The following is a 15,552-nucleotide window of genomic DNA, read 5'->3' on the forward strand; positions in this document are numbered from 1 at the left end:
TATAACAACAGAGTCACCTCCTTATTTTTTAACTGGATTTGAATAAGTCAGGAAAATATTTTAAGTTAAATATCGGCTCACTGGAATACGGTAATTTCAGTAATTTTACTATCTGGATAAACTAGAGCAGCGTGGAATAGTATACCTCAAGTACCTCGATTTGTACTAGGGAGCAAAGCAAAATTTTCAAGCACTGCAATCTGAATGTGAAGCAGGGTTAACGGGTTAAAGCAGGGTTACCGTCTAGCAAAGCCATTTTCTCAGTCGGAGGGAGATACCGGTACTCTTTCAGTAAAAATACAATAATAATGGATTGGATTTATATAGCGCTTTTCTAGGCACCCAAAGCGCTTTACAATACCACTATTCATTCACTCTCACATTCATACACTGGTGGAGGCAGCTACAGTCTGCAGACTGACAGAAGCGAGGGTGCCATATCGCGCCATCGGCCCCTCTGGCCATCACCAGTAGGGTAAAGTGTCTTGCCCAAGGACACAACGACCAGGACAGAGAGCCCAGGGATCGAACCGGCGACCTTCCGGTTACAGATTCCCAACCCCCTGAGCCACAGTCGCCTAATAAAGCATAATAAACGCACAGGCTGCTGTAACAAAAACTCTCACCCAGATTCCGCAGAGGATCAATGGCCTTTAATTCGGACGTCCCGGCTCCGTTCTTGACCTGGGGGATTGCTTTCTTTCTGTTGCCCAACATACTGTAAAGAGGCTGCGCTTTATTTAGCTCTCCGTGCCTCCCTCCGTCCCTGCAACCGTATCCTGCGTTGTGTGTGTGACCGAGGTAGGAAGTTGACAGTCTACTGGCTCGGCTGTCAAGACAGTGTATACAAATCACAGAGCAGAGTGCTCCTCATGTTTTATCCTGCCGGAGGAAAACAAGAGACAAGACAAACCTTTGCAATGTCATTGTGGTTGGATTGTAAAGCATCTCTTCCTGGATGATTTTCAAAATAAAGACTTTGCGACGCGCAAACAGGGTAGACCTACCTGTTTCATGTTATTTATTTATATTTATAAAAGACGACTTCTGGACCCACGTAGTCTCTTGAAGTAAAATTAAAAATAGTGTAGACAGAGGCATAATTAAGACCTTGTATAACCATTCTCTGCTTGTCATTCTCTGCTTGTGTCTACAAGATTTAGTAATTTTTATTTGAACATCAATTAATTTTTATTGTTATATTTTATGTATTTAATATATTATAGCATTACTTCACAGCAACAGTTGTGTCTTTTCCCAGTTTGTGAGCTAATGTCACTGTAATATTAGAAAGAGAACAACAGCCATCACCAAATTCGCCATGGATAGCACTTGGTGATGGTGCGATACAAGAACTACCTTTAAACAGGAAGATAGACAGACAGAGTCAGTCCAGTTCTTTCTTATTGTATTGCTTAACAGAAAATATCTGCACCCATTTATCCATCAATTTCCAAATTCAGCGTTGGGAGTGGAGGAGGCGGGAGAACATGCAAATGTTTTGTCATGTTGTATTCTACTAAGAAAGCTACTGAGTCACATTATTGCAGATTCATCATGATTAACTAAATAATCGAAGCATTATTTTAAATTGATCAGAACTGCAAGGTGAACGTTTCCTAATCACGATGCCACATTAGTTATTTATTCGTATTTCCCATGTATTATCTCACCTTACCAGAAATAATATTTTTTGAAGCTTTTAACCTAAATCTGTGATTTGGACCTTATTATGCCTTTGTTTTGAAAGCACACGTCGATATTTCCGGGGATGTCTTCGTGAAGTCGACAGCAAAAATTATTTAAACGGATTATAGACCGTGGACAGACGTGAAATTTGAGATTTCCTCGTCCGCCCCATCTACTAAGATCCAGTTTTAAAAGGGACCACGGTACAAGTGATGCATTCACTGATGTTAATGATCAGCCCTAAAGCTGATCCTTAACACAGTCCTCTGTTAGGGCAGCGGAGGGCTATTGTATAATAATTAATCCACAAATCGGGCTGCATGTCCCGGGTTGACTGCAATACATGAAAGTGATGGATGCAAATTGATGCCTCCTAGACTAATTTCGTAATTGCAGGATAATGTTTTAAACAATGCTAACGACAATAAAAAAATATTTTGGTTTATTGATTACTTTGTTTCATAAACGGTTATAGAGCAGGATTAGTTCACTTTGTGTGTCCATGTTGATTAATCCCATCCGCAGTGGAAGAAGTGATGGTAGAGGACTCAGATTTTACCAACTGAAGCCTGTAAACATCAGTCCCATTTAAGTAAAGTAACTTTTATCATTGCCGCACAGCAAGAAGGTCCTGAGTTCAATTCCACCATCAGGCCGGGGTCTTTCTGTGTGGAGTTTGCATGTTCTCTCCGGGTACTCCGGCTTCCTCCCACCGTCCAAAGACATGCAGCTTGTGGGGATAGGTTAATTGATTAATCCAAATTGTCACTAGGTGTGAATGTGAGTGTGAATGGTTGTTTGTCCCTGTGTGTTGGCCCTGCGACAGACTCGCGACCTGTCCAGGGTGTACCCTGCCTTTCGCCCTATGACAGCTGGGATAGGCTCCAGCGCCCCCCGCGACCCTGAAAAGGATAAGCGGAAGCGAATGGATGGATGGAACTTTTATCATTCAAATATAATCAAGTAAAGAAAATGTTTGTCATAACATGTTCCTTGAAATTGACATTATTATTATTATTATTATTATTATTATTATTATTATTATTATTATTATTATTATTATTATTATTATTATTATCGTGCCATACATTAATATGTATGGGCAGCATTTACTGTCAGAATTCATATATATATATATATATATATATATATATATATATATATATATATATATATATATATATATATATATATATATATATATATATCAGAGGTGTGGACTCGAGTCACATGACTTGGACTCGAGTCAGACTCGAGTCATTAATTTTATGACTTTAGACTTGACTTGAAAAAATGTTCTAAGACTTGTGACTTGACTTGGACTTTTACACCAGTGACTTGAGACTCGACTCTGACTTGCCTGACATTACTTGAGACTTGACTTGAGACTTGAGGATAAAGACTTGAGACTTACTTGAGACTTGCAAAACAATGACTTGGTCCCACCTCTGATATATATATATATATATATATATATATATATATATATATATATATATATATATATATATATATATATATATATATATATATATATATATATACTACTTTTAGTAGTTAATAGTTTTACTATTACTAATATAGTAATAATAATAACTATTATTACTATATTATTATCGGAGATGATGGTGGTAAAAGGGGTGGAAGCAGAGATTTTCATTGAGAGTGAGCAGGATGGACAAGAAAAGAAACAGGTATGTCACTGGGATAGCTCAGGTTGGATTTCCGCGGTTTGGATACAAATTTAGAGAGGCATGGTTTAGTGAAGTGGAGGGATAGTGGATCTATTGGACAAAGGATGTCCAGTATGCCCATAATCAGTATGGAGCTACCAGGCAGTAGGAAGAGAGGACGCCCTCATTGTCACGTGATTTGACACGGAAGTCATTTGTGTAAAGCGCAGACTGGTGAGTAGCTGCAGTTGACGGTAGGTCAGCCCTGTGGCAGGTGGCTAGTGAGCAGTTTTGTGAACAAACGTTACCGTCAGCGTAGACCAAGATATAGCAAGCTTCGTCTTGTTGCCAGCTCTGTCAGTCTTTTGGCCGAGGTTGCCGAGCTGTCTTTCTCCGGTGTGATCATGGACAGCGGCAGGACGTAGTCAGTAAGGTAAGACAGCTAACTCATACTAAGCTCGCTTGCAGCCAAAGTTCACTGTAGCAGCACTGTATATCGCTGTCTACATATCAAACGAATTTGATATTTATCAGAAAATTCCAGCAAATGCATTACCAAGTGAAACAGCATTAAAAGTAGTTACTAAGTTACGAGTGACACATGTAAACTTTAAACTTAAATAAAGTACACGTACAGTAAATGCTCTAATCTACATTTCACCACTGGTCCTGTCAGTGCTCTCATCAGTGAATTTGCGCATTGTATGAGTAACAATACTTTATTCCAATAACCATCGGAGCAGAGAGGGGGCATTGTGATTATAATCAGTGACTAGTGTTCACTCGTGCTAAGGGGTCAAGGCAAATATCAACATTACATTAATAGCCAGCATTAATTAATTATGACCTAATTACCTATTAGTAACTGAATTAATTTACCCCCCAAAATAAAAAATGCCCAGAGAGTCACAGATTAATTTGACTTACGGTATATTTTGTTAATATTGGATTTGACTCACTCTCATGACTTTTTCCTTATACTTTTACTTCCACATCTGTGTACATATTCTCCCTCAGCTACAGCTCCACTCATGCTTCCTGTGTCATACCAGTCCCAGCCATGATAGAGCCTGTGGTTGATCACCAGAAACGCTTTCAGGCTGCAGTGGATGTCATCCAAAAACTCCCCAAAAACGGTACATGGAATCTTTCAGTCATTGCTGGTTCCACGTAATTGAGGACTGTTGAGCAATCACATATATTGTGTTACTATTGTTACAATAGCATATATGTAGGTATTTTATTTGTAGGAATGAACTGTACCAGAAACACATGATCCAAGATCCTTGACTAGAGATCCAAAAGGAGAATTCCGAGTGTCCTGCCTCCACAGAGCACGTGCTCAGTAGAGATTTAGCCGAGTTTCATATTTGTCGTGTGCATCTTTTTTGTCATACTCTCAGTATTTCTCATTTTCCCAAAAATTCTCATAAATAGTTTCACCTGCGCTCATTTAAAAGAAAAAAGTTTCACAGCACCAGTTTAAAAAGTTTACAATTTTGCAAAAGTTTCAAATGGATTCACTATTGGATGAATTTTTGATAGTAAATCATTTTTTGAGATAGTATTTATTATATGAACTACACTTAGTGCCGCTCTTAACACGGTATAATAGAATTAATTACACGGGGGAGGACAGTGTTCATTCTGTAAAATTCAGTTGAACACATTTTGCATACAAGTTGACTAAATATTTCCTTAAATGTCTTTTCAAATTCCCTCCCCCTCATGTCCACCTGCTTTGGTGACTCCTCGTGAATAAGTGACGTGAATGTGGTGATAGTCCAGCCTAGAAGTAATAAATGCATGAACTAATTCTTTATTATCATTTTGACAGGATATTTCTAACTTTAGAGATGTTGCACAAATGGAAGAAAGCAGTCCTACATATTTGTTTAATATGTGCGTTGAAGGACATGTCCTGTTAAAAAAAAGACTCCAAGGTTCCTCACAGTGTTCCTGGTAATGCCATCCAGAGTAAGAATCTGCTTAGATACCATATTTCTAAGAGTTTTAGGGCCGAGTACAATAACCTCAATTTTATCCGAATTTAGAAGCAGAAAATTAGAGGTCATCCAAGTCCTTGTGTTTAAGACATTCCTGTAGTTTAACTAATTGCTTTGTGTTATCTGGCTTCATGGACAGATAAAACTGCTATCTGCATAGCATTGAACATGTTTGCAATGCCTTCTAATAAAACTACCTATGGGAAACATGCATAAGTAAACAGAATTAGTTCTAGCACTGAACCCTGTGGAACTCCATAATTAATCTTAGTGCTTGAAGAGGACTCTCCAATTACATGAACTAATTTGAGTTCGTTAATGCAGCGCAGTACCTTTAGTACCAACAGCATTCTCTGATTGCTGTAATAAAATATTGTCATCAGCATTACTTAACGCTGCACTGTGCTCTAGCAGAACAAACACACAGAGTCCACTTTCAGAACTTATAAGATCATTTGTTACCGTCACTAAGCTGTTTCTGTGCTGTGATGAGCTTTGAAACCTGTATGAAACTTAATAAATTAATAAATCATTCCTCTGTAAATAAGTTAGGTGTTTTACAACTACATTCAAGAATTTTTGAGATAAAGGAAGGCTGGCAGCTGGATCAAGTAATCGCTTTTTAACTACTGCCAGTTGGAAGGCAAGTGGCCGATTAATAGAGTTAGGTTGATCATATTTAAAATTGAAGCATCAATTATTAGGCAATTCCTACAATCTGAGGAGCTTGGAAAGAAAAGTGTCTGGACTTGTTTAAGTTTCCTTGAAGACGTTTCACCTCTCATCCTAGAAGCTTTGCCAACCAGACCAAATAAATGGAACTGAAGAAGTCTCCAGAAGAAATATTTGATTACACTCAAGAAAAGGATGTCAGTACTCGGAACAAGGAAACTCAGGATATTGCATTATATGATCTGATATCCAGCAGGTAGTACAGACAGGTAGTACATGTCTGTACTACCTGCTGGATAACCAGTGATTTTAACAAAGAGTATTTATCATTTCTCCATTTTCTTTCTATTTTGTATGTATTGCTGCACATAAAAAAGGGCTGTATTTTTTTAAATGGACCTTGATTATAAATTGATGTAGTATAGTTTGGTGTCCAGTCCTGATGAGTGGAGAAATAAACCTGACAAATAGTTGTGCTGTTTTGTAGGCTCCTACCGGCCTTCCTATAAGGTCATGCTGCGCTTCTACAGTCTGTACAAGCAAGCAGTGTGTGGTCCCTGTACAGTGCCTCGGCCTGGCTTCTGGGACCCAGTGGGCCGCTACAAATGGTGGGTGTGTGTATACACATGTGCATGCCAAAAAATTCAGTAATTCAATATTTTGTGTCAGTTAATTAAGAAAGTGAAAATTTAATTTTGAAATTTTCTGTTTTAATATTAATCATTATTGCCGACCACAAAAAATATCAAATATTATAATATTTCATTTAATTTTTAAGGAATTACTATTTAAACAGTATAAATGGGTCAGTGATATAAAACCCGAATTTTCCATCCACCAGCTTTTCTTTTTAATTATTCTTTTTAATTTTTAATTTCTTTTTAATTAAAATCTACATTATCTACATTATCTACATTATTATTATCTACATTAAGCACCTTTCAAATATTTGGACCCACTTTAACAACGAATCAATGACTTCTTGGTAGACGCATCATGAAAATGATGCAAATAAATAAATAAATCAGGTCATTTCACTTTGATGGTTATGCATTGATTATACATTAATGATTTGTTTATTTGTAAATATTTTAATCTGCTTTACCAGATATCACTGCCAGGCAAGCTCAGACCAAATCAACAAAAGTCAGTGTTGTTAAACTATCTGAAACAAGTCGATCTGAATCACTTTAACAAAAGTCATTCTGTGGCTGTAAAATTTTGCTCAAGGTCAAGGTCACATTTGTCATTTTATGGGCAATAGAATTTGAGTTGTGCTAGATCATGAGCCAATATGAGCTACTGTGTGATTGATATTCTGATTTAACAGTTTTAATCAAGTGAGTTTTTTCTGTAAATTGCCCACAATTATAGTGAGTGGGCAAATGTTGCATTATAGAACAAAGGCATGATGTCTGTATTTTTTTATTTTTTTTAAAAGGAAAATACTGTGATTCAAAACATTACACATTACTGAAAGACAGGAGGAAAATGAGATTTTGCTCCCCCTGTGTATCCACCAGGGGGAGCAGGGATAATTGAAGCTTGTTCATTTACAGCTTCCATTTTAAATTTGCTTAAAGCTTCTATAATTATAGCAGAATTATGATGTTGAATGTTCCATTAAACAGAATCGGGTTATACAGATTCTGCCTTGCAGCAAATAAAGGAGATCTTGTGCACACCGAGTCTTTAAATAACATGAACATTTTTTTGTGAGCAAACAAAAACTGTTGAAAAATGTTTATTTTACCAAAGTTGCCACATGTAGGGTTTTCCTCACTACATTTGGCAAGTTCTGTTGAAACAACCAGTTAAAATCAATCTTTGACTCACTGTCCTGCCTTTTAAATATAAATAAGTGTAGTGACCTTTATACATAGACATTCCATACAGTACTGCAAAAACTAAATACATTCATTTTTTGGCAGTAAAAAACATCCAAAACAAATCCGCTCATGTGGGTGGCCGCATGGCCAGCGGCACAGACAAATCAGTTCAGGCAGGCGACTGTTTGGCCAGCGGTGGCACCGGTGCTGATCTGGAGGGCAGCACAAGAGATGCTGCACTGTAGACCGGCGGCGATGATGGGATGCCTCTAGCAGCTTGGCAGGTTACTGGCGGCGTGGCTTGGCATAGCCCTCTGTTGGAGACAGAGCAGGACCAGCAGGCGTGGGAACCTCTGGCTGAGGCGAAGCAGAGCACTCGGCTGGCTCTGGATGCTGTGGCTGGAGCTCAAGTTGAGGACTGGGCCGCCTGTCCCTTGGCACCGTAACAGGTGGAAGAATTGGCCGGACCTTAGCTGTCCCTACCTGAGGAACAGGTACGGGTGCAGGGACAGGTTGGGTCTCAGGAACAGGTGAGGGCAGGGCCCAAGCCACCCTGGGAGCAGGAACGGGCTGAGAGACAGGTGTGGATATAGAAACAGAATGACAGGAATAATCGGATTTAAAGGTGCAGGTGTCCTTAATGACAGACTGACATGGTGGAGCATTTTTTTGGAAGCAGGTTGATGATGAACATTTATCTGATAGTCCAGTCCAGGTTTACAACAAACAGTCAGTGGCTCTTTAGCTGAGCAAACAGAAGTCTTAATCTGTCTTAATTTGTGGCGAGCAGGAGGGAAAAAGTCAGTTTCACTCACAACTGGAAGTTGCTGCTCTGAATGAGAAGAACTGTGGTGGCGAGAGCCTTGCCTCCTCTTGGCGGTGACAGTAGGAACGCTGAATGACGGAGCCTCTGCACCACGGCGAGGTGGTAGCGCTAGTGAGTGAGGTGGCAGGTGGAGGAGCGAGGAGCGGAGAGGCGAGAGAGTGAGAAGATCGGCGGGTGACACCCACTCACCATGGCAAAGGCTGGCGTACAGGCGAGGCAGCAGGTGGAGGACCACGAGCCGAGCCAATCCGATCCAAGTATCCACTAATGGAAGAAAGGCTTTCTTCCCAGTCTTTGGATTGGAAGCCAGAGTCCCCAAAGAGAACCCACACTAACATGGGGAAAACGTGCAAACCCCACACAGAAAGGCCCCAGGCAGGTGGTGGAGTTGAACTCTGGACCTTCTTGCTGTGGCTTTAAAATATTTCATTTTGCATGTAATAAAAATGGAGTATATGAAATTTTACAATTTTAAATGAAATAATAAAAGAAATTCAATTTTTCTGATATGTTTTTTATGCACTTGGAAGTCGCTGTAGTCAGGTTAGTTTTTGGTGGCAGACACACACTTTGAAAAAAGCAAAAAACAAAAAAACAAGCCAAGTAATCAAGTCACTTAAAAATAACAAAGGACATAGTCTCGCATTAAAAATCTTGCTAAAATTTGAATTTTAGAAGTTTTTTTGTCCAACTGATTAATAACGTCTTTCTTTGTTTTATGTTGTTAAGTAAATTGCCGATATTAAAATTACTGATATTGTCTACTAATTACAAAGTTTCTAATAATTGTAATTCCAAAGTTAGAAAACATTTTGATAAGATTTTAACCACATTGTCATCTGATATGCTGTCGTCAAGTGTATTTCTTCCAGTGACTCAAAAGTTGTTTATCTGTGTTAGGGATGCATGGAACCAACTGGGAAAAATGAGTAGTGAGAGCGCCATGGCTGCCTATGTGGACGAGATGAAGAAAGTTGCACAGGAGGTACATTTATTTTATACATGTAAAGAAGCAAATTCACACAAGTTAATTAGAGGCTTCCCAAACAGCCTGCTTTTGTTTAGCTGTTTTTTTTTAGCTGCTACAAGGGAAGGATTTGGTGCTTTATGTCAAACAGACAAGAAAATTGCATAATAAACACTTTTCCAAAGACAATATGAAAACATTGAAATTTACCAAGCAATCCAAGTAAAGTAATTGCATATACAACAGTTATTTATCAAAACAATTCAAATGAATGCAGTTATTTAAAAATAAAGTGCAAAACAGACAAAAACTAACTGAGACATACAGTATGTGTGCACCGATCTCAGTGCATCATGCTTGAAGACAATTGTATGGTGTCTCTCAGTCAGAATGCGGGGTTCTAAATAATGTGACAGGGTATGTTTTTTACCCTTTAATAACAGTAATATGACATTTCACCGTAAATAATAATACAGATATGTTGTTTTTGAACTCTTACCTTACTGTTGGATGAAGAATGAGATGAACTTCCACAGTAGCAACTGTTACACAGTGCAGCACTCTTTTCCTCCAGCCAACACGAGACTACATACATAACAGGGCAGCAGACACAGAGCAGGTGGGTGGGACACACAGCAGCAGGCAGCTTTCCCATTGGTTGAAACATACTGGAGCCTGTTTATTCTGATTGATTGGGCAGGCTGTCCATCTTTCCTCACCTCTATCGTTTCTTAAAGAGGTACCCTCATTTTATGTGGGTTAAACAATGTATGTTGAAACTGGATGCAAGAATAAACAATTAGCTGAGACGTTACCACTACTTTGGCTCTAGTTATCTGGTAATAAGGAGTAACAGTCCCATACCAGAGTTAATAGAATGGACTGGGATTTTTATAGCACTTGTCTTTTCTCACTGATCACTCAAAAATCTGCTTCTGTTTAAATGTCTCAGGGACTTGCAGTGAAGTAATGAATCTCCTGATCTCTAAGTCTTCTTATGTCCCTGTAGGTCATTGACACCATGCCCATTGATGAGAATACAGCCTCACTCTTCAAATACTTTGAGCCTCTCTACCTGTTCATTGATGACATGCCCCGACCTCCAGAGTCACTGCTGAAACTCAGAGAAGGTCAGTGATTACGTTCTGTGTAATGAGGCACTTACAGGTTTGGGTTAAAAGGTTCAGCTACTGAGAATCTAATAAGTTATTAAGTACTAATGGCTTCAGATAGGAAGCCATTAGTACTTCGTTTCAAATTACACACTATCATTTGTTTCATGGTGTTGCAAAATACACTGTTTACGGCAATATTATTTCATCGGGGCACAGAGGATACCAGCATGGCCAGAACCAGTTAGCTCCAAACAGAAGGACCAGTCAAAACAAATCGAGCACCTTATTTCTAAACGAGTGGCTACCTCTGTAGCATGGACATGGTTTGGTTATGAAAAGTCTGACACGGACCAGAAAACTGTAATCTGCAAATTATGGCGCAAACCGGTCCCCACCACAGACTCAAACACGACAAACCTCTTTAACCACCGACGCAAGAATCACGTGAAAGAGTGTGGAGAGAGTTTATGGATGAGAAGCAAAAAAGAGCCGACAGGTGCTCAAATTAAACCTTAGACTCAAACATTAGAGCAGGCCTTTCCCCGCAGCACGCCGTGTACTAAATACTAGTTTAATTACATACTTACCGTTACAACTTATGTCTAAAATTGTATAGTTTAATGCATTGGTCAAAACACTCAACTCCAGATACATGATGCCCAGCTGAAAACACTTCAAGTCGAGTTGTCCAGGATTCACAGAATTGACAGAAAATGCAATATTTGGTGACATATATCGTTATTGGGATGAGAAATGTTTTATATCAGGAAATGAGATTTTGGTCATATCGCACAGCCCTACTTTGAAAACCTGTGGCCCTAATGCATAACCAAATAAATAGCTTTAATAAAAACACCTCTAGTGACTTCTGCATGATTCTCAGGGTGTATGTTACCGTATGTCAGCATGTCAGGAGTACCATATGTAATGGTATGTAAGGATCTGATACCTCTGGCCTAATTTTGACTTTTGGGGGGAAGCTTTGTCGAATTTATGACGTAATCTACGTGAGTGACGTTGTTCCTAGCATGTATGCTAGTGCTGGTGCATTATGTGTTAATTATTGTGTGGTCATGTTTCGGTGTTTTATTTGTGGTCCCAGCTGAAAAAAAAGAAAATACTTGAAATATTTTTATTAAAATTTTTTCCCCTCGTTCATTTTTGTCGTCATTTTTTGCGGGGATGCAAACATATTTGTCCCTCTAGTACTTTTCCATTCCAATAGTTTCTCCCTCTAGGAATTTGCTGACATTTGTGGATCCTTATATTGATGCTATGATTATTATTTGTTATTATGAGGCGATGATTGGTATTCTTTTCCTAAGGAATTAAAAACCGGCGAAAAAGTAGCTGGAAATGCACAGGAGGACTCAATGGTGCTGAACAGGCTAAATACAATAGTTGCGGGTTGTACGGACCTGACATGACATGACAGACTAGTGCTTCTGCCTTGTAGCTAAAGTTGTAAAATGTAGCTGTGCAAATTGTGGACTTTAATAAGTCAAACTTTAGACTTGGTCTTAATAAAGTGAACAGTGAGGGAGCGAAGTCTGGTCTCTGTGGATCCTTTAATGCCTCCACTGTAAGTACAGTGGGGTTATGTGGTTATTATGGATATATCATCATATGACCGGTTCAGGTGTTAAAAGCTTTCACCCAAATTTAACAGTGTCAAAGGTAAACTGTCTGGCAGACAGGCAGCTCTTGGGCTGGACTCTAAATCAATTATAAACCAGTTATAGAGCGAAACCTTTGTTCACATACAATCAATCCTTGATCTGATCACAGATCGTCGTTGTATTTTCCTTACAAGTGCTCGTCCTGCTCACTTCTCCCACAGTGGGGTACTGGACCTGGCCTTTCTCACTAATCCTTCGACATTAACCTGGACCTCTAGTACAGGAATCGGCTAATTGTATTAATTTGATTACATTTCTTTAATCAGTTGTCTTTTTCTACTTCAGAGCTTGTGGGAAAATCTGGTGTATTATGTCATATTTAAGCAGAAAAGTCTCAACTGCTTACAAAAGCTTTTAATCTGTACGTGATGGTGTAGACAGTTAAATCTCTGAATTTATTAAATACTAAATAAATGTAAATAATTATCTGTGTATTATAAACTGAAGTGAAGAATCAAGTTCTGTTTTGCCATTTTCACTTAAAAGATTCCACAAATGATTTTTTATTTTTTCTATTAGGGCTGAAAATGTGTTTCCTGTCATGATGTTGGTTCCAGCAAAATGCCTGTTAAACCCAGCAAACCAACACAAACACGAATACATTTGATTTTACTTGCAGCTGAATCTGCAGTGTTGGAGGTTATGCCGCTCACCAGTGATTCAGAAAGTGAAATTTTCTCTGATTCAGTGGATTCGTTGGAGCTCCATAACGTCAAGGTGTGAGGCACATCTGCCAGTTAATAACACAATGTCTTAATTTTAAGAAAACATTAACTAACTGAATTAACTGTGTCTGCTCACAGACCCGGTCAGACAGCTTTTATAATGACCACGTGCCCCTAGAGTCCTCTCCAGCTCAAAGCCAGAAGCAAGGCCGAAAGGTTGGGGCAGGTCAAGGTGGAGAAGGAGCAGAGGATGGGATGGCTCCAGACAGGAGGAGTCGGCACACTGGGCAAGAAACTTCTCAGCGTGATTGGAGAGAACGTAAGCTGCTATGTAATTTCTAAAAGCGTTAATTTTATTATTGGATAAACCGGGTGGCTGTAGCTCAGGAGATCGAGCAGGTCATCTACTAATCGGAAGGTTGGTGTTAGATCCCTGGGTGGCCCCCTGATCCAGGGGGCAAGACACCAATGCATCCATTGGAGTATAAATTTGTGAATCACACACATAGATAAAAAGGGTTCGTGTGGGCGTGAATGGGTGTTAATGCAAGTTGTATAAAGCGCCTTGGATGCAGTTCACTCTTGTTAGTTAGTATGAGCTCATTAGAACAATGACGTTGTCAAAGTCATGTAGTTTTGTGCGATACAAGCTGCTGCTCTTTAAAGATTGACATAATAACTTATCAACAAGGCCTATACTAGAAGAGCTAGAATTATCAGCTATTTACTAAAGAGATATCACAGAAATGTTCTGTTGTGAAAAACACAGCTAAATGTTATCATGTGTTGCGCAGCCCAGGTTTTGTGGCGTGTTGTCTGGTCATGCACCTTTGTTGTGGCGAATCCTGTCGTTCAGGAGAATCACGATAGGTATAAATGAAATACCCATCGTTGCAATGAAATAACATCTTATCCTAAAGATTGTTATAATAAATCAATGAATAAAGAGACAGTTGAAGTGTTATGGTCCACAGGTGCTCCACAGGGAAGTCTGGGGTGGTCCCCAGGTGGTGGAAGTGGGCATGGACGTGGAGGAGGGCACGGTTCAGAAGGTGGTGCAGAGATGCTGCATCAGGCTCACCTACAACAGCAGATCATCCTGGCTCTTCAGAGGCTCAGAGAGGACATGAGGAGTGTGATGGACAGATTGGAAGTGTTGGAGAGGCTTGCTGCCACACACGTAAGCTTTCCTACGTCCCAACACTTCAAGTGTACTTTCTTTACCGTAAAATGTAAAGGATAAAAGCTCTTAATTACAGGCTTACAGGAAATTACATACCTGAAGTTTGGGAGTCATTTCAGTTTACTGCTGTGTTGTGTGTGGCAGGCTCACAATTCAGACTTGAGATCACACCTGCAGTGTTCACCACAACAGGTACCAGGCTCTGATTGTACTCATCAAAGAATATCGTCCTATCATGCATGCTCATGTAAACAAACATGTGGTCACAGGCTTTTTTCTCACGTGCTGTGGGATTTTGCCCCCCACCCCTTAGGAACAGATGTCGTGGCCGTTTGACATGTCTGGGCAGACTGTCGTCTTTTTGCTGCTGTGGCCTTTTGTTGCTCACGGTCTGGTCTACCTGCTGAGGAAGAAAAGTCGCATGTCTTCATGAAGCAGCTGATATTCAACGTAAGACCAGTGAACAAGTCCACAATATCTGTGAAGGAGTTTAATGGGGAGAAGTTATCCTCTACATCATTATGTGATTTGATGCTCACCATGGATTCATCCTTCAAAAATATCACGTCATTTACGAGCATCCTATAAATGTGTTATATATGATTCTTGGCACATTTTTCAATAACTGTAATAAAATATTGTTCAATATTTGTTGGATCTCCCTTAAGCCTTCCCACTCTGGGTGCCCCAGGATGTAGTGCCTTAGTCGTAGGCAGAGGTGACACAGAGACCCATACAGGTATGAAACAGGTAGAGGAGTCTAGGTGGTATGCTTCAGTCGGTTTGTATTGCTACAAACAGAGACAGTGGAAGAATCGCCCTTCTATGTGCAGTTCTGTAGGTTCACAGTGTAATTCACTTTAAATGTGAATTACACTGTGAACCTACAGTCTTACTGGAAGTGTCTAAAGAACCTTAGATCACTCAAAAAGTTTGTTATTTTTATTTTGTTTTTATTTTAAGAAATCCTGTCTGGCAGCGTTTGCAGTCAAAATTATGAACATGTTTCTTTCCCAAGATGATTTCCATAAATTCTCTTTTGGCTTCTCTTGTTCATATGATTCTTTTTATGTGTTTGTTTTTTCATTTCTATTAGTGTTATTTCAGTTATTATATATGTAGTATGACAAGGTCTAAGGCGGGAAAAAAGTTAAGGTGGTATGGGCATCTCACAAGGGCGCATCCAATGCAAAGTGTTTCGAGGCCAAGAGACGGTGAAGAGATCTCGGGATGCCTTGGTGTCCCCCT

At 39.4% G+C, this 15,552-nt stretch overlaps 2 protein-coding genes and 1 long non-coding RNA gene across 4 annotated transcripts in view; 1 reads left to right on the plus strand and 2 right to left on the minus strand.

Annotated features, from left to right (window-relative positions):
- plcd3b (phospholipase C, delta 3b) overlaps positions 1–946 on the minus strand; it is a 37,360-nt gene extending 36,414 nt beyond the window's left edge. The window contains exon 1 of the mRNA XM_026177578.2: positions 627–946. Within this exon, the coding sequence (XP_026033363.1) occupies positions 627–717 (91 nt within the window). The 5' untranslated portion in view covers positions 718–946. The remainder of the gene's footprint in view (positions 1–626) is intronic.
- A 2,615-nt stretch (positions 947–3,561) lies between these two features.
- Positions 3,562–14,952, plus strand: acbd4 (acyl-CoA binding domain containing 4). The gene is made up of 10 exons (XM_026177576.2): positions 3,562–3,795; positions 4,380–4,498; positions 6,528–6,648; positions 9,596–9,680; positions 10,672–10,792; positions 13,076–13,173; positions 13,260–13,440; positions 14,096–14,301; positions 14,449–14,496; positions 14,618–14,952. Exons 2-10 carry the CDS (start codon positions 4,423–4,425, stop codon positions 14,735–14,737), a joined length of 1,056 nt encoding a protein of 351 aa, XP_026033361.1. The 5' UTR covers positions 3,562–3,795; positions 4,380–4,422; the 3' UTR covers positions 14,738–14,952.
- Positions 7,450–10,676, minus strand: LOC113027779 (uncharacterized). Of its 2 annotated transcripts, none has more exons than XR_013910850.1 (2): positions 10,162–10,676; positions 7,450–8,439 (listed from the first exon to the last, which is right to left on the minus strand). It is a non-coding gene; the product is annotated as an uncharacterized LOC113027779 (long non-coding RNA). The 2 variants fall into 2 exon arrangements; XR_003273132.2 differs by lacking the exon at positions 10,162–10,676 and adding an exon at positions 8,685–10,143.
- Positions 14,953–15,552: the final 600 nt, after the last annotated feature.

Source organism: Astatotilapia calliptera, chromosome 8 (assembly GCF_964374335.1).
Source record: "Astatotilapia calliptera chromosome 8, fAstCal68.1, whole genome shotgun sequence".
In the NCBI taxonomy this organism is placed as follows: Eukaryota; Metazoa; Chordata; class Actinopteri; order Cichliformes; family Cichlidae; genus Astatotilapia; species Astatotilapia calliptera.

Bases quoted from the DNA above. Each gene is read 5' to 3' on its own strand.
- acbd4 (XM_026177576.2), top strand. From the start codon at position 4,423: ATGATAGAGCCTGTGGTTGATCACCAGAAACGCTTTCAGGCTGCAGTG. The intron at 10,793-13,075 runs GTCAGTGATTAC...TTTTACTTGCAG, and splicing joins ACTGCTGAAACTCAGAGAAG to CTGAATCTGCAGTGTTGGAG. The intron at 14,497-14,617 runs GTACCAGGCTCT...CCCACCCCTTAG, and splicing joins TGCAGTGTTCACCACAACAG to GAACAGATGTCGTGGCCGTT.